The 19649-nt window shown below is 39.8% G+C and overlaps 1 protein-coding gene across 1 annotated transcript in view; it reads left to right on the top strand.

Annotated features, from left to right (window-relative positions):
* Positions 1-7483: 7483 nt before the first annotated feature.
* The window catches only part of rasa2 (RAS p21 protein activator 2), a 61137-nt gene continuing 48971 nt past the window's right edge, over positions 7484-19649 (top strand). The window contains exons 1-2 of the mRNA XM_034293185.1: positions 7484-7808; positions 13627-13750. Coding sequence (XP_034149076.1) covers positions 7751-7808; positions 13627-13750 — 182 coding nt within the window. The 5' untranslated portion in view covers positions 7484-7750. The remainder of the gene's footprint in view (positions 7809-13626; positions 13751-19649) is intronic.

The raw sequence follows: 19649 nt of genomic DNA, 5'->3' as shown, positions 1-19649 counted from the left end.
ATCCGGGGCCGGGTCGCAGGGCAGCAGTCTAAGCAGGGCCAAACTGAATTATCCCAAACTAAATCGAATGCACCTGAAATGAGCGGTTTCTGACCTGGGTCTGGAAAACTGGTAGACCTATAATAAAGTTGCAAATGAACAGCATACACATCAAACATGAGCATACATGGACCCGACTGACATAGTAAAAAGTATTTTCTTCACTCTTATAACTCAAATCTGTGGTTTTCGTGTTAAAAAGAACAAAAAAAAAAGAGGCGTTTTATTTTTGTATGTTATCTTTGCCTTTCTGATACTAGTTAGCAATAGTGCGCTCTTATGTAATTGTATATATTATTCTATAACTCTGCTAACTGAGCATAGTTGTTTCGCACTTTATAATAAATTTATACTTTGAACTGTATCGACCACCATTCATATATAAACAGTATTTCTATCACTTGTATTATTTCTGCTGACGGCGCCATGCGGAGCAGAATGAACAGGAATCTTGTTTTGCAAAATTACAAATGTTTTATAGATACGATTTTAATAACAAGTTGACAAATTGCAGTTTAGTGTCAGGAGGGTATAAAGAATGGATCAATTAATGTATGACGCATCACAGCAGGAGAACACACAGCAGACGTTCCTGTTATGATGTCCAAGTGTCTGGGATTGCTAAGAAAATGTATAATAAACTTGGAATTGCCATGAAGAGCTTTTGCCATGTTCTGGTATATGTTTGCACACATACCATCCTGTAGATTACCACACAGGGTGTCATATTTGGTAAACGCTTGCACTAATCCAAGGTTTGCAAATGTTACTTTCATAAAGGAAACAGAAATGTATATTAAACAATAAAAAACAGTGAACATGTCATCATCCCGGAAATTATACAATTTGCAGCCCTTTTGAAATATGATCTCTATGCAAAACGCATCATCCACTGTCTTAAGAATAGGCCAGTGGTCTCTAAAATGACATGTGACCTAATATATGTTCAGTTCAAAACTGTAGCTATAGCGCCACCCTTGGGCCAATCTCGGACCAAACTCCTTGTACTATTCAAACCGATCCAAACTCAGCACCTACAGTGGGGAGAACAAGTATTTGATACAATGCCGATTTTGCAGGTTTTCCCACTTACAAAGCATGTAGTCTGTAATTTTTATCATAGGTACTCTTCAACTGTGAGTGACGGAATCTACATCAAAAATCCAGAAAATCACATTGTATGATATTTAACTAATTAATTTACATTTTATTGCATGACATAAGTATTTGATTGATCAGAAAAGCAGAACTTAATATTTGGTACAGAAATCTATGTTTGCAATTACAGAGATCATACGTTTCCTGTAGTTCTTGACCAGGTTTGCACACACTGCAGCAGGGATTTTGTTCCATTCCTCCATACAGACCTTCTCCAGATCCTTCAGGTTTTGGGGCTGTCGCTGGGCAATATGGACTTTCATCTCCTTCCAAAGATTTTCTATTGGGTTCAGGTCTAGAGACTGGTTAGGCCACTCCAGGACCTTGAAATGCTTCTTACGAAGCCACTCCTTAGTTGCCCTGGCTGTGTGTTTTCGGGTCGTTGTCATGCTGGAAGACCCAACCACGACCCATCTTCAATGCTTTTACTGAGGGAAGGACAGGTGTCTTTTATGCAGGTAACAAGTTCAAACAGGTGCAGTTAATACAGGTAATGAGTGGCGAACAGGAGGGCTTCTTAAAGAAAACAGGTCTGTGAGAGCCGGAATTCTTACTGGTTGGTAGGTGATCAAATACTTATGTCATGCAATAAAACACAAATTAATTATTTAAAAATCATACGATGTGATTTTTGGATTTTGTCCAACTACCTAGACAACAGAATCTGCCGGTCAGCAGAGCCTGATTGTAAAAAACAGTATGAAGTTCAGTATACTACTTTGTCTTTTGTGATAGCTGACAAACTACTGATGAGCAGTGTTTGTTGGTTAAGCTATGATGTTGTTACAAGGCTACTCAGTGTTGTGCCATGTTTTGCACTGCCCAAGGATTTAATGTTGTTTTTGACAATTGCCACGTGGGAATGCTTATGCGTGACTCCTTAGTATTCGTATTAATGAGGATTACATGCAGGCCGGTAGCATCTGCTGTTATGTCTAAAGTAACCGGAAAATTGTGTTATAATTCAGTCAAGTTTATCAGACCTTTAAAAGATGAATTGTTCCTGAGGTTTATGTCTATACATTTATATTAAATTAACAACATGAGGGATGTTAATTTCAATGTTATGTTGTTTTATTATTTGAGTGGACCATAAATTGCATAATTCAAGTTTGCATTGATGCGTTTATTATTGATCCCCTCCCAGCTCCATGGAAGTCATCCTTGGAGTTGTCAGCTACACAAGACAACATATGGTACGAGCCAAAGTGCAAACGCTTTGCAAATCTGTCTATTTACTCTCATGCTCCTGTCACTTGGTGGTCTCATTGACCAGCCCATCTTAGAAGTTAGAGTATCACTTGATGCAATCTTCAGGTTTTCCCCTCTCTCCAACCCCCTGAATATGGAGCCAGGTTCTGATCTGGTTACAGGTTTATTTGGTACTACAGTACTTATCATCCATAATCCCATTTACAACGCTGTTTCCAAAAAAGATAACATATCAAATGTTGAAATGGAGACATTTTAATGTTCCTTGAAAAATATATGCCCACTTTGAATTTGATGCCAGCAACACATTTAAAAAATGCTGGAACCGAGGCAACAATAGACTGGAAAGGTTGTGTAATGCAAAATAAAACCTGGTGGAACATTTAACAACTGTTTAGCTAAATTGGCAACAGGTCAGTAACATTACTGGATATAAAAACGGCAGTCTTTCAGAAGTAAAGTTGGGGAGGGGAATGCCGTCACCTCCTCAGGCCCAAGCTCATTTAAGATGAACTGAAGTGGAAAATTGTCCTGTGGTCTGACCAATCAACATTTGAAATTATTCTTGGGAATGATGGACACCGGGTCCTCCAGACTAAAGAGGATAGGGACCATCCGGCTTGTTATCAGCGCACAGTTCAAAAGCCAGCATCTGTGATGGTATGGGGGTGCATTAGTGCACATGGCATGGGTGACTTGCACATCATTAATGCTGAACAATATATACAGGTTTTGGAGCAACATATGGAGCCATCCAGACAACGTCTTTTTCACAGAAGGCCTTGCTTATTTCATCAAGACAATGCCAAACCACATTCTGCATGTATTACAACAGCATGGCTCAGTAGATGAAGAGTCCGTGGGATAAACTGGCCAGCTTGCAGTCCAGACCTGTCACCCAGTGAAAACATTGAGTGCATTATGAACCGTAAAATACAGCAAAAAAGGCCCTGAAACGTTGAGCAGCTGCAATCATATATCAAGCAAGAATGGGAAGACATATCACTTTTAAAAAAAGGGGGGCATTTGATATGGTGTCTTTGTACTATTTTCAATTAAATACAGGGATAAATGATTTGCCCATCATTGCATTCTGTTTTTATTAGCATTTTACGCAACGTCCCAACTTTTTGGGAAACGGGGTTGTGACATAATGCTAGCCAATTCTGGATAAAATGGAGCTACTACTATCTGCTCGTTCAATAAGTATGTTGACCAATAATGAAGACATTTCAGTGGATGTGAGACCATGAAGGTCTTGCTATTTACAATTAGCCACACGGTCAACATATATTTTCTCGCTCATGCACATTTTTCAGTTAAAGGCAAAGTCACAAGCTTGTCGTCATATGGCATCCCTGTTACTGTACAACCCAGATGCAAAGTAGTTTAGGTTTGTAGAACTTCCTCTGGTCTACCAACATTTAAATAATGTATAAAACTGGCCTCCTCTACTGACACAAACATGTACCTATTTAATCAACTTCCTTCAATGAATGACCTGTTATTCTTCTGTCCTATGAAATGTCCTGAATAGTCTTTAATAGACCGTTTCCACCACCCAAGCAGTGCTTACCCTGGAAAAACCGTGATGAGGGAAGTTAATTATAACAGGTCACACTGCGTAGGTGAGACTATGTCAGCAGTAGGCCTCCAACTCCCCCAGCCCCCAGCAGGCCCCAGCAGGCCCCAGCAGGCCCCAGCAGGCCCCAGCAGGCCCCAGCAGGCCCCAGCAGACTCCACCCCCTCTATGGTTGGGGAAGTCCATTGTCCAGTCATACACTTTGAAACTACATTGCTGGTTATTGTGCTTCCAAATACTACCAAAGTAAAAAAAAATATATATATATTTTAACAAAACATTTTTTTTGTTGGAATAATTAAACTCCATGGGTTATGAAACTTTTATGGACTGCAACTCTAAATTGATATCCAAAATGGTTTGTACCATGCAATATCATGTCAGCTGTCCACATTTATTACAAAACAGTCACTATAACATCGGACAGTATTACAGTCTGAAGTATTCTTTAAAACACAGGTGTGAAACCAGTTCCACAGAGGGCCAAGTGTTATCGCTCTCACTTTGTACTTGATTGATTAATTAGATCTCCAAACACCTGGTTGTTAGGCCTCAATTGCGCACCAGTAGAAGAAAAAAAACATAAACCAGCATACACTAGGCCCTCCGTGGAATCACCTTGAAACCTGTGCTTTAAAGTAACTGAATTTGTATCAAAAAGGTAGGCCAGTTGGGTCCTTCAATACTTCGCAATACACAATGATTTCCTGTGTAGAAAAGAACATAATTGATGTACAGTCTGGTCTTGTCCACTCTGTACTAATGAGAGCTGCGCAGCTTGTGCGAGATGGAAACAGAAGACATGTTCCTGAGTGTTATCTTTCAGCGATGGTGTCATAATATTTTGCAGATTAAACCACTCAAAAGATAGAGCCACATTTGTAGGAAAAAAAATTTAACCGCTCTGTTTATTACATCCACATCTAGTGTCAAGCAGAGACTGACATTACCCAGGTTATTTAAACCAAGTGCAGTACATTTAATTAATAACCAAATTGAAACAATGTATTCTATGTGGTTGCCCCTGTAAACTAGTGCTATAACCTTTTAAATAGAGTATGTTTGGCAAAACTAATGAATGAAATGATTACTAACATGTAGGCTGACTATTGAGACTATACACAGAATACACATCAATGGTTCAACTGAGAACCAACTGCAGTGTGAGCCCTCATCCAGTTTTTGAGATTTATCTGAGATTAAATTTAAACTCAAATTCTCACAAGACAAAATAAAGCTGCTACAACCGGTTGCTGTACCTACTTTAACAGCTTGTGGCACATATTGGACAGCATCCTTTACTGGGAAAATGTTCTGATTGAAAGGGAGTTGTTTTGTAAAGTTGTTTCTGATGCAACTATGACACCAACTAATCATATATATATATATACATTTTTTCCCACTTGTTGAAAGCGGGCTGTGCCGTTTGCTTGTGGGTGGTTTTTCCTGTTGCACATTTTCAAGGAGATTAATAGACATTTAGACAATATATTTTCTTTAACTTGTCAAAGTGACATGTACTTTAACTGTTATTGAGGCCTAGACCGCGGGTCAACTATTGGCTTTTTTCTTAATCGGTAAAGATTGTCCTATTGTCCGACTGTCCTATTTATTTAACCTAAAAGCATAAATATACTATATATCAGGTATGTTTAAGTTTTATATCTCAATTGTTTCCTCTTTCTCTCATTGTTACTATACCCTTATATATGTCTTTATGTAGGCTATTTGCAAAATGCTTTTTGAAATGTAATTCCATTAAGCCAGGGTATAGATACAAAAAATTAGGCTATGCCTCGGGCCAAAAAGGCACATTAAAATTGAATGGGAATCTATCTAAAACTAACTATCTATAAATCAGCACTTCTGGGAGTTTCTCTAACATGCCTTGGAGACAGATCTGCCCTGAAGGCAGCAGTTACTGTGATTGTTTGACTCAATGGAGAGGGCAGAGCTAGCATTACAAACAGCTGAATGCTCCATAAGGAAATTTGACCAGGGTTTATGCTTGTCCGTATCCTTAACACTTACCTTAACATTTACCTTGCCTAATCCAGTTTTAAATGTGCCTGGGACTAAAAAAACAAGCTCAGTGGAGTTTTCTATTGTACTTTTTAGTCTTAGACTAGGCTTAATCTGTGCCTGCGAAAACTCTGCCTGCTACACAATAGAGGATCCTGACTGGCTGCCTCACAGCCTGGTATGGGAACATCTCCGCACATAAACTACCATTCAAAAGTTTGGGGTCACTTAGAAATGTCCTTGTTTTCTGTGAAAACATACATTAAATTAATTTTAATAGGAAATATAATAATTTAAAAGGTTAGAAATAATGACTTTTAATTGAAATAATAATTGTGTCCTTCAAACTTTTCATTCATCAAAGAATCCTCCATTTGCAGCAATTACAGCTTTGCATACCTTTGGCATTCTAGTTGTCAATTTGTTGTAATCAGAAGAGATTTCACCCCATACTTCCTGAAGCACCTCCCAAAAAGTGAATTTACTTGATGGGCACTTCTTATGTACCACTGGAACACAGGGCTGATGATTGCTGATAATGTACGACCAATATTGCATAAAAATCTGACATTTCCAGCTACTATAGTCATTTACAACATTAACCATGTCTACCCTATATTTATGATCAATTGTAAGTCATTTTAATGGACAAAAAAAAAGGAAGGACATTTTCAACTGTAATGTAATGTCAAGTCCATTCAGCAGATGGTGAACACAGCTCAAAGCATCATTGTGGCCATGCTCCCAGGACATTTACCCGAAACGATGTTCGACAAATTCATGTAGCGTTTTCAAGGACCCTTCACATCCCAGCCACGTGCAGTTAATTTGCCTACCATTGGTGAGGCTCAGAGAAAGTATTTTCAAAATGTCTAACCTCAAAACGTGACCTGTCTGACCATCTACACTTACTCAGCTCAACTGGGCACACTCACTAAAAGTAAATATGTAAATGCTTATTTACATTTTTTGGACAGAACTATCCAATTGATTTTAACGATTTTGTATTTTAATCACTTAAACAAACTGGTATCACTATTTGGATCGTCAATCAATATATATTTTTTAAACTATCTATAAACTCCATCCTTAAACCCCATCGTATCCCTAAACATTTCTGAAGATTTTTTTTTTACCCCACCCCAAAAAGGTTTCTCTTTTATACTGAAACCTACTGTTTTGGAAAATTCAGCTAAACCTCAACAGATTTCTGTGCCACATTTCATGCTTGCTAACTTATTATAACTACAAACAATATATTAGTTTCATATATTTTCACTATTTAACAACGTATAGAATGGCAGTGTGGTTTTAAGACGAATTACCCCTTTAATGTTTGTGCCAAAGTCGACCTTTAAAAAATTATCACGTACTCCCGAACAATCCGGAGAGCCTCTTTAAGAAGACTGTCCAAGTCAGGACACGTGCTGCTTAAATAGATACAGCATCTGTCCGGGTGGAATTAAAAAGAGGAATGGCTATGTCTTATGCTCTCGGGAGTGTTACAGCACAATCTTAGTCTAGAAGTTAGGCTACGCGAGCCGGTGCGGTGAAGCCAAAGGTGAAACATATTCACACAATTCTCTACAGTCTGGTCTAATGTCAGCTAACTGAGCTTACGGCCAATAGCGCTCGTAGTGACGCTGCAGTAGGTTGGCCCTTCGCTTACATTCATAAACGGATATGATCAGTATTGAATGTACTGTAGCTACTACAGATACACAGTAAAGTCGGACCATGGCGGAAGAAGACGACACAAGAATTCGGATTTTACAAAGCCTGCGGGGAAAGATATGTAAGTTAAAAATGTATTTCTTGCATTGCGGCATTCTTCAGTTTAGGGGGCTTACAAAAAAGTGAACGACTTGAAAAAAAGAGGGGCGCGGTACGATCAGCTCAGACAGTTCATCAAGCTAGATTAAGGCTTTGTTGTGAATGAATATAGCCCGGACCCAATCAAACTTGTTGTATGTCATCAGATACCGCTGTCATGATGAAACTATTTATTTTAATAAATTCCTTACCAGACAATAGTTCATACAGCTAGGCTAGCTTCTGTGAAAATCATAGGCAACAACGGGCATGCTAGCTAATACAGTCAGTAGCTGTACACACACACAGACACAAAACACATGCCAGAACTGGCTAGTTAGCTAGCCGACTCGCACTGGCTGCCTAACTTGCTAGTAATGCGGCTAGCATAGTTAGCAACATGTGAAGTGCTTTCAGTAAAACAGTGCAACCCCCTCAGATACAAATAATTTGTTTGTGGTTTTTTCGGTAGCTAGCCATTCAATCTCTCTTTGTATTTTATAACTATGTAACGCTAACTCGTTACCTTAAGTCTCAACGAAACTTGCGAAACGCTCGTGGCAGGAAGTTGTCTCCTTGTGTTAGTGGTGAAATAATTTATTGTGGTGATTTCACTACTTTCGATATTACACTTCCAGATGACTGTCATAACTTAATAGAATTTCAAGCCATGCCCTTTTCCAGGTCTCATAGAATGTTTCGTTAATTTCATATTGTTAAGGTGGAAACATTTTCCACAAATATGACACATTTTAATATAATGGATACAATTTATTCCTCTTTCCTCATCCTTTGAGCAGGATATTTTGCTCGCAAACATATCATTGATTAACATACCTTTATCAATAAATCATTAATTACAATGCAATTATTTAATAGTTTCAATGTAACACATTATGGCTTGTGTGGCGCTTGCCGTGAGTTTTATTCACAAGAATGAGGTCCATTTGCCAAAAATAAAAATCCAAATTAAAGAAGTCTTATAAAAGAACAGGTGGATTGCTGAAAAAGATGGTCCCAAGTAAGAATTATTTATAGCTCTTAATCCTCATTCCACATGCTGCAATAAGATGTTCTGTAGCAAAGACACTGTGATTTACCTCAATGTGAATAACCACCATTATCCTCTCTAATGGGCCAGTCTTTGATGTAATAAAGACTAGTGGACCGTAGATATAGTTGTTCAGTCCATTTGATAAATGATGTACTTGTGTTGATCTATTTTGACTGTCTGCCTTTGGAGGCTAATTTGTTTTGAATTAACCACAACAAGATCTTTTGAATTGTTACTGGCACAAAAACAATTCCGTTAGCTTTGTTAGTGTGGCCATGAGAGAAGGAACTGTGATAGAGGGAAAAGAGCACTCTAAACAATACATGAACCTGTTTTGATTTCAGGAAGTCCAAAAAAGTAAGTTTTTTGCAAAATGTCTAAAGTTCTGTCTCAATGGGCTGACCGATGAGGCTGCTCTTTTGATTTTCACTTGGAATTAAACACTGATCGTAGGTAGTATAAACACGCCCTCTTTCTTCCCTCTCTCTTTGGCTGCCTTTTGCTCACTTCTGCAGACGCTATCACGCATGTACAAACAAGTGCACATGTTGACATGCACAACAGCACACAAGGTACTGTCATCATAGGTGTCCACACGCGTGTATACAATCAAAATAAATGAACTCATTATGCACAAGCACGCATAACCGTGGCAAGACCAATGGCAGCTTCGCTACCATGCATTAATGAGCACCCAGGAAGCAAGAGAGAAAAAAAAAATAAATCATAGAGGAACTAGAGTGGCAAGAAGCTCAGTTTGCCATCTTACGAAATGTTCCTTCTTCCTCTTGAGGTTTCTCTCTTATCTTGTGTCGATGGAATATGTGTCCATGGAGATCCTAGCCCATTCACTACAGACATGTACGTTTGTAGTGATGTGACATTTTACTCTTTGACCTCTTCTGTGTTTCTTTGGTGAACAGTTTTTTTTTTTTTTTTTCTTGTGAGGATGACGTAGATGAGGATCGTGTTAGCGAGGGCTTGAACCGTTCTGCAGGTTGAGCTTAACAGGGATTAGTGGCCGTTCAGGGCACTGCTGTAGGTTTTCACAGCCCTTTTCTGGGATTAGACGTATTAATAGCCCTTTAAAGAGCCTGAACCACAATTGGCTTTTCCCCATTCAAGTTTGCTTCCCCTAATGTATCCCTCCCTATATATGAGACCAATTTAGATTCTTGTCGACTACTTAACACTGAATAATCTTGTGGTTCACAACTTTACACAACACTCAATGAAAGTTGACACAAACAAGGTCGTTTCACATAGTGGTAAGTGGAACTATATATAATGATGTATAATAATATTTTTAGAGCATAATCTAAGTAATGTTCTATGTTTATGCAAACATAGATCCAGTGCGGCCCAATATAAACAGTGTAGACTGACATATAGCTCTATTACAGTTATAGTGTACTGCAGTCATTTTCACACCCTTGGTCTTTTTCAGATTTAGTTACAGAGTGTGATTTTTAAATTGATTCAATTGGTGATGTTGTTCTAAACCACCCAGACACATCAAAGACTGTCATCCTTCTAAACTGAGCAGCAGCACCTCAAACTGTTCTCCATACTCTACTGCATGGTGGTGGCTGCATCATCTTATGGTTGTGCTGGATAACCACAACAAAAGTTATTTTTAGATGAAAAGAACTGGGATGCAGATAAGCACAAGCTTAATTATATAGGAACAACTACTTCAGTATGATTTCCACCAGACACTGGGAGAGGAATTCCTATTCAACAGAACAATTACTAACAACACAAGGCCTGATCTACAGGAGGTGGACAAAATAATGGAAACACTACATGGAAAATGACTGTTACTTTGAAGTAACTTGGGACTGTAAAGTCCAAATTGGTATTTTTGCTGTACATCCAAGACATATGGAAATTAGATTAAAAGGTGAATATGAGGTGAAAGTACATAATGTCAACTTTTATTTCTGTTAATTTCATCACCTTTTATTTTTTGTCAACTAAAAATAAAAGCAGTCAAAAGTCCACCCCCCATTTCATGTGAGCATAATTAATGGAGGCATAATCCAACATGAAAACTAGGGAGCTGTCTATGAAAGAAAAGCAAGTGATTTGGATGTGACAAAAGAAAAGATGAACTTATTTAGAGCCACAGCAAAAAGTTAGGCATAGCCAAATCAACAGTTTGGAACATCCTGAAAAAGTAAGAAACAGCTGGTGTCTCCAGCAATCAGCAACGATCAGGTTGACCAAGGAAAACCATAGCAGCTAATGACAGAAAAATGACCAGAGCTGTGAAAAATAACCCTGAATGATGTGTCAGTGGAATCAGCCACATCCTCCAGAATGCTGGGGTGAAAGTCACCATGACAATGACATCACAATTCACTGTTCACATAAGACTTTACGAAGGCTATGCTGCGAAATGCAAACTTCTGACCATCACCAAAAAAACAATGGCCGGATTAGAATTTGTTAAAAATTAGAGGTCAGCCAGTGCCCTTTTGGAACCGTTTTATGGACAGATGAAACAAAGGTGAACCCTTTGACATTGTGGTGGGAAAGCAAAAGTGTGGAAAAAAACAGGAACTGCGCATCATCCAACGCATACCACCTCATCCGTCAAGCATGATGGAGGGAGTGTCATGGCGTAGGCATGCATGGCTGCATCTTGAATGGGCTCACTCATCTTTATTGATGTAACGAATGATGGCAGCAGCAGAATGAATTCAAAAGTGTACTGAAACATCTTGGCTACCGATGGACAAGAAAATGAAACCAGATTCATTGTGCAGTTCTTCACAATGCAACTGGACAGTGACCCAAAACACACTGCCAACACATCAAGGGAATAAGTGGAAAGCTTTAGACTGGCCAAGTAAATCTCCTGATTTCAATCCAATTGAACATGCATTTCACTTGCTGAAGAAGAGGCAGGAGTCAGAAACTCCCCCAAAAAAGCCACAGCTACTTATGGAGGGCAGTGTCTGTATCCGGTATAAAATAGGTCTGACATTTGAGCACTTTGATATTTCAGTTTACAAAGCTACACGAGGCAACTAAAATGTCCAAATACGCCAAATAGTTGTTTGCCCAATTGCATGGGTGTTGGTCACAAAAACTTAAACTATTAAATAAGTGAAGCAGGACACTTTCAGAACTTATGACAGCATGTGCTGATCCTGGACAAATTGCATCGCCGCTGAGGAACGGCGGTCGCTAGTCGAAGCTGAGCGACGAGGTCAGATAATCACGTAACAGGATAGGTCGCTCAATTAATGCTTTGAGAGGCGAATTTACACATTTGACATTTTCACCTGCTTTACAATCTGTGGTAATACTTCACTCTCTATTCATGGTCCTCAACATCTTGACAGGGCCTGAAGGAAAAGCAGGAAACATATTTCACAATCCAGGTGTGCAAAGTTTTATTATTCTTTTTAGAGTTTCCCAAGGTTTTGCTAACATGTATTGTCTTAGGGAAGCAAATACTGTTCTAATCAGTGCTTTATTTTTCCTTTTATATCTAAAAAGTTTGGAGATGAAAAAAATCACATGAAATGTATTACAATCATACTTTAATGCATACAGAAGGGGGTGAATACCAATGCTGTCTACTGTAGTTGTTTGCTGTGCTTTTAAGGTGCAGTAGTATTACTTGTAACTTAATTTCATGGGATTTAAAGTTACACTGGGTGTTCATTGCTGTGCAGTTGATCCAGGAGTGTGGTCTTACCTGGCTGGAGGTTTCCCGAAGCGTTTAACATTTGTGAATAAAGCACTACACGGTCATAGCCAGGAGCATGCTGGGAGGAAGCTTATGCACTTGCGTCTTTGACCACATCTTATATGATCCTCAACCTCAACAACCAGTCTCGCTCACAAAAGCAATGTTATTGGTTTGATGGACCCTGTGACTTCCTGGAGAACAGGTGTTACCCTGCACCAAATACGAATGATGTCAGTCGGCTGCTACGTGCCACATGAAATGGTTGAAATTAAAACGTACGTTTTTCAAGGAGGCTTAAAAATGCATTCTCTTGTTTTTAATGGGGGTACACACACATGCATGAGAGCATGCTTTGGCTTGACATCACCACCTTCCCAACCAGTGGCCCAAAATCTTGCAAAGCTTCTATACCCAAAGACATTTCAGAAATTATGTCAGTTGTTTTTTTTAGTGATGTGATCAAAATTTGATTTTTATCCTTACTTAACAGCAGATCATTTGACTATGTTATGTTATTACAATACTATACAAAAATCTTACAAAGTACTTTTAAATTATATTTTAGTGAGTGTGTATTTGGTTGCAAAAACACTAGCATTACAATTAATTATTTATACAATAACAAAGATCTTCTTGTGTTGTCTTTTAAAGATCATTTAAATCTTGTCTTTAAGACATGTCTTACATTTTTTTATTAAGCATTATGAGTCAAGGGAAGAGTCATGGCAAGTCCTACAACAAGCTTGGAAGCATTTGTTACAGGATATACATCCTTCTACAAAGGGGAATTGTTTCAGTTTTGTGTTCTAAGGGAGGCTACTCAAAATACCAGATTTTACAACAAAATAGCTTTGTGTTAACTTACATCGTACTAATGTCTGTTTGTCTTCACTTCAGTGTTATGTAGAATTTTCCAAACAGCACTTCTCACATAAAATGGCATGAAACCGTTGTCTCAGGTGGCCTAAGACATTTGCAGTGTATAGTACAGCAGCACCGCCAGCAGCACAACCCCTCTGACATCTCCTCCCAATCCCGCAGGTGAAGGTAAGAACCTGGGTTCTTGTTCGGCGCCCAACCGACAACGGGACCTCTGCACCTTTTGTACCATCAGTTTGGACCAAGAAGAGGTGTTCCGTACCAAGGTTTTTGACAAGAGCTTCAGGTAACAGCTGTAAATAGATTGTTTTCCTACTGTTTTATGATCCTTTTCAGGACCGTACTTCCTTCTATTGTAAATGTATTTACAAATAACTCTTCAAAGCATTTTAAAATGTATTAGGGGATTTGAGACCAATATGTTTGGGGAAAACCTTCCCTTAAGACCTTGACCCACATTTCTTTTAAAGGATTAATCGTCCAAATCAATCTTGGCAATCTAGACATTTTGGTAGCATGGTCATCTAGTAATCAACTTAAATAGGGACACAACTAAGCCTACTTACATACCTTAACAAGTAGGTCACAGCACAATCTGCAAAATACACTGCTCAAAAGAAATAAGGGAACACAAGAAGCACATCGGGTCTTGATGAACAATATATATTATAGATCAAAATCTTTACTGTACGTTGTGTAATTCGTTGAGAACAAAATGATGTAGCAACGGTCAGTGGAAACCAAAATCACCAACCGATTGAGGACTGGATTCAAATTCACACCGAAAAATCAGAGGAAACAATTGAAATCACAGGCTGTTCCAACTTGTGTGAATTTCATCACGGCAACTCATAATGACTCAGTAGTGTGTAAGGCCCCCACGTGCCTGTATGCTCTCCCGACAATGTCTGGGCTTGCTCCTGATGAGACGACAGATGGTGTCCTGGGGGATCTCCTCCCAGACCTGGATCAGGGCATCAGTGAGCTCCTGGACAGTCTGTGGCTCTACCTGGCGGCGTCAGATGCACCGATACATAACGTACAAGAGGTTCTCAATTGGTTTCAGGTCTGGGGAACGTCTGGACCAGTCAATGGCATTAATTCCTTTGTCATCCAGGAACTGCCTATACACTCTGGCCACATGAGGCCGGGAATTGTCCTGCACCAAATGGACCCCAGGGCCCACTTCACCAGCATAAGGTCTGACGATGGGTCTGAGGATTTTATTCCAGTACCTAACAGCAGTCACGGTACCGTTGGCTATCATGTGGAGTTCTGTTCGACCCTCCAAGGATATGCCCCACCAGAACATCAATGACCAAACCGGTCATGCTGGATGATGTTGTGGGCAGCGTAACGCTCACCACGGCATGTGCTCAGTGTGAACCTGCTCTCAATCTGTGAAGAGAACAGGGCACCAATGGTGGACCTGTCAATTCTGGTGTTCTCTGGTGAATGCCAGTTGAGCTGCATGGTGCTGGGCTGTGAGCACAGGTCCTACTAGAGGATGGTGGGCCCTCATGGGGTTACTGGTGTGGATGCTTCATGCCACCCTCACAGTTTGGTCAGAAACATGCACACCGGTAGCCCGCTGGAGGTCATGAGGTAGGGCTCTGGCAGTGCTCCTCCTATTCCTCCTCGCACAAAAGAGCAGAAACCGGTCCTGCTGCTGGGTTGATGCCCTTCTACGGCCCTGTCCAGCTGGACTACCTGTGCATCCTGAATGTGCTGCAGGTACTGCTTCATGGTACCAGTAGTGGCAAAACTAGGGAAGAATCAAGTAAGGAGAGAGCAATTGTCTGTGGCCACCACCTGCAAAACCATTCCCTTTTGTGGGGTTGTCTTGCTTTTGCCTCTCCAGTACATCTGTTGTCACTTTGATTTGCACCAAAACAGGTGTCAGTGATTCACAATATGCCTCCTAACCGGGCAGATTGTTTCATTGACTTGCTGTTATACTGTGATGATTGTGTTCCCTTGATTTTTTTTCTTTCTTTTTTGAGCAGTGTATTTTGTAGCCACCAACCAGTGAAGAAATTCCTCCTGTCAGGTTAGCCTAGCCTAAATTGGGCAACTACTATATTGTCGTGTGGTCATAATGTGATATCATATAATGTGTAATATCCTCTTCCTGCAGGGCCCACGTCATTTTTCATTGATCATTTACCTTATCCCGTGTCCTTACGTTAAAATGTGGTATTCACCATCAATGTTCACATTTTACAAATTTAGCAGGCACTCCATACAATCAGGGCAGCCTCCTAAACTAGAAAGATGTCCTTAGTCCAGGGTCGCTGTGTGCGCGAATGTGTGGTGGGTGTAGTGTCAGTTGGGCAACACAAGATGATGACAGTGTTTGCTAGTCTAAATTGTCTGGAAGAGCGCAGCCACATTTGATTTGATACAAATGATCCTGCTCATAGACACCCCATAGAGAGACCTGTTTGGTGGAGATGGACACAGAGAGAACTTAATGTTTCTGGTTCTAGTCTCACTGATCTCACTGTAAACACACAGTGCTCGTCTTCTCTAGGTATTTCACAACACTGTTTTTCTCTCTACAGTTGCCGTTCAAAGGGCTCTTTTTACAGTGTCTGAGGAAGTGTACACTCCCACGCGTTCTCTCTCTCTCTCTCTCTCTTTCTCAGCCCTCTGTTTCTACCTGCCTACAGTACTATTCCAAAGTTTGGACACTCTCGCCCATTCACTTTTGACTGGTACTGTACCTGCTGATGCATAGACTGTCCTATGACCTGAATACAAGCTTTCTCTCTCTCTCTCTCAAATGAATCCCAGGGTTGTTGCCTCTGCTGCTGCTCATATGTGAAAATCGTTGTGCTCCCACATTAGGCCTTTAAATATTATTGGGGAAGGTTTAACCTAGAATGTGTCCGGTTGAATCTGTTTTGTCTTATAGTTGTGCGTGCGTGCGTGTGTGTGTGTGTGTGTGTGTGTGTGTGTGTGTGTGTGTGTGTGTGTGTGTGTGTGTGTGTGTGTGTGTGAGTGTGTTACACATGCGTAATTCCATGTGATTATGTGCACAAAGTGGAGGCTGCGTGGGCGTGTGCAGCCTGGAAGTGTTGCCAAACCCTTACTGCGGAAGTGTCAGGCAAGACATTTCACCAACCATCCAGTACTGCATATATTGTAGCTTTACTTGAACTCTGCTTTCATGAGCAATCCCTAACGGTTTTAGCACTGTTTTGTTGAAAGGAATCTGCTGTATGGTGTAGCCTTTTACCAGAGTGACTGCATCATGTCAGTGTACCGTTGCCATTTAACAGGCTAACGTGAATCGCTAATGTTTATGGAATATTACAAGGTGAAAAGATGTCTCTACACACTCAGGATGAATTTGATGTCAGTTTAAATGCTGAATTTAGATTTTTCAGACTGATATCAGAGCATATGAGCACATAATGACAGAGGGCACCCACAGACAACGCTGCAATATAAATGCCAGGCTGCACAAAATATTCTTAGGTGAGAACTTGATTGAGAATTTATCTGTTTTCGATTGAAATACATTTTCTGGCATGATCCCTTTCATTTTACTTTTCTAATGTCTACATATAATAATATTATTGCGTTACTCAAAAACCCTAGAACATATCAACACCATGACCTTGATGAAGGAGAAGGAAATTATTTAGCTTCAGTGTACTTTTTTTTTTTTTTTATCAATTACGTATTTACAAAGTGTGTAAACAAAGAAAATAAGAACAGGGAGTGACCAGGCAGTGGCAGAATTGAATGGAGAACTGTCATTAAAAACAGGAAGCACATATAACCAGGCTTTAGGTGGAAGCAAATGAAGCTCTGATGGATTTAGGTACCAATCATATGCTTTGACCAAGTTCCCTTTAGCAGGGGTGGGAATTGGCTGGGACCTCATGGTATTTACCTGACACTTGTGTCATGTATAGATCATATTTTTTGTTTTGCAATATGATCAGTATTGCAATTCGATGTTCTAACTTTGCAACAAATTCTCTTTGCTTTAATTTTAAAACTTTTTTTATTTTTGCCAGATGATGCAGTGTTTATTGAAACACATCTGTGGGGAGTTCTTGGGGCGCTTAGAAACCTTACTCGGATGCAGTTATTGAACAAAAAGCAGCCAATGAGAAAATATAATGCATGGGTTACAGTCTATGTGGTGTTGCTTTTTACATTGAACCAAAATATAATCAACATGTGAATTCCGTCCAATGTTTCATGAGCTGGCATTTCATATCTGTATTACCAGTCGTGAAATCCGTTTGAATTATTTCATACTGTAACACCGTAAAATCCTAGAAATTGTTGCATATTGTTTAAGCAGAGCCGGCTAAGAAGAGCGAATGTCACTTACTTTCTTACTGACTGACTGCCTGCCCCTTGTTAAATAGCGCAGTGGTTAGAGACGTGGACTTGTGAACTATAGGTCCCTAGTTCGTATCTCCTCGCAGGCGAAGTGAGGTATGCATTGCGGATTATTCTGTATAGACAAACTGGCTAAAACCGTTAGTATCTACGTTTATAGTAAGCCTGAAATAAAACAGTCTACGGCTATATTGCGACTGTTTCTGGAGGATTTTCGAAATACGCGCCCGTGCATGTGTTTTGGGTCAGGATAGGCAAACACATTTGCTGGCTTAACATACATTAGTTATGTAATAGTAAGCCCTTAACTGAAACTGTATACGGTTATATTGCGACTCTTTCTGGCATGGATGTGTTCTTCAGTCTCGCTAGCTATTGCTCAATTCTTATCATTATTCCTAGGAAGTTAGTTGAAACTAGTAAGCTGTTAAAACGGGCAGTGGCAAAAGCAATACAGTTCATTGAAGCTGTGGTGGAGGTAAACTTATTAAGAAACGTTTGTCAGTTTAACACAATCCTCAATGAAGTCTAGGGACTGCTGAAACGTGGAATGCAGTGGTAGAGTGGTTAAGGACAGTGCCTCTCATGTGGACAAGTTTGAATCTATTGAGAGCAATGACATTTATTATTTCTGGTAGATTCCACGATTCTATCGTCTTTTCACTTGATGAAAAATGGAGTCATCTTCGCCTTTATTGATAGTTATTGTATAAATGTAAATCACGAATGAAAAAAGTATGTGGTTTTGCCATGAAAGAAAACAATACGTTCTTATGCCATGAAATGAAATAGCTTTGGCAGACTCGCTAACAGTTGCTCAATTCTTATGACTATTCCAGTAAGTTAGTAGATACCGGTAAAGCTTAATACTGGCTATTACGCTGTTAAAACACCCAGTGGCAAACGGCATACATAGACGCAATTTGTGGTAAACTTAGTAAAAAACATGAGTCAGTTTAACTGTATCAATGTCATTCACGAATGGCCAATTAACCATTAAAACGGCCAGTGGCAAAAGATCTGTGGTGTAGTGGTTAACAACAAGGCCTTTCATGTGGGTGACCTGGGTTCGAATCTCAAGATGGCAACACTTTAATTGTGGGCCGGCTGAACTAGGCTTGCCTGGTTTCTTGTTTTAGTGAACGAGTTGCAAGCTGAAGAAAAACAAATACATCTGAGGAAAACTGTTTTTCAAGTCTACGCTGTGACGCCCACTATTGTACAATACCCTGTTCACTGGTACAATATAAACGTTCACTGCTCTTCTCTAATAAGAGAATTACACATCAAGACCAATAGTCTCATCGTTTGAGGAATTCAGATGTGGTCTGGCTAGCCGGAATCTGACTGCTGTTAGTGATGTTATGTCAGTTTCAACTCAAACTGTCATTGTACCACCATGCGTGTGAACAAATCAATGTAAATACCCCAGACACGCTCACTTCAGGAAATGTTCTGGTATTGTTCACCAGGAATAAATGTTTCAATGCTGCCCTCCTGTTGGCTACAGTACAGTGCTTACCTTGATGAAGACATCGCTGCACGTGGTAGTGCAGCTATTAAACTAAATGTCAGAAATACTTTGAAAAAAATCTACGGTTCATTATTCTTGTTTTATAAGTGACAACTTCGACAAAAATACTCAAGTCGAGTATGAGTATGTGTCCCAAAAGGTGAGTTAACCCCTTGCACTGTATTATGCCCTGTGTGACCCCCCCCCCACCCCCCAAACATGCTGATGAAATAAACATACTACCTGCCAGTGCCAAGATCAACACAAGTTTAGCACTAATAAAACATTCTTGGTGTAAGTGGATCAG

This window comes from Esox lucius, chromosome 1, assembly GCF_011004845.1.
Source record: "Esox lucius isolate fEsoLuc1 chromosome 1, fEsoLuc1.pri, whole genome shotgun sequence".
NCBI classification, from domain to species: domain Eukaryota; kingdom Metazoa; phylum Chordata; class Actinopteri; order Esociformes; family Esocidae; genus Esox; species Esox lucius.
This window is presented reverse-complemented; position numbering and strand designations above follow the sequence as displayed.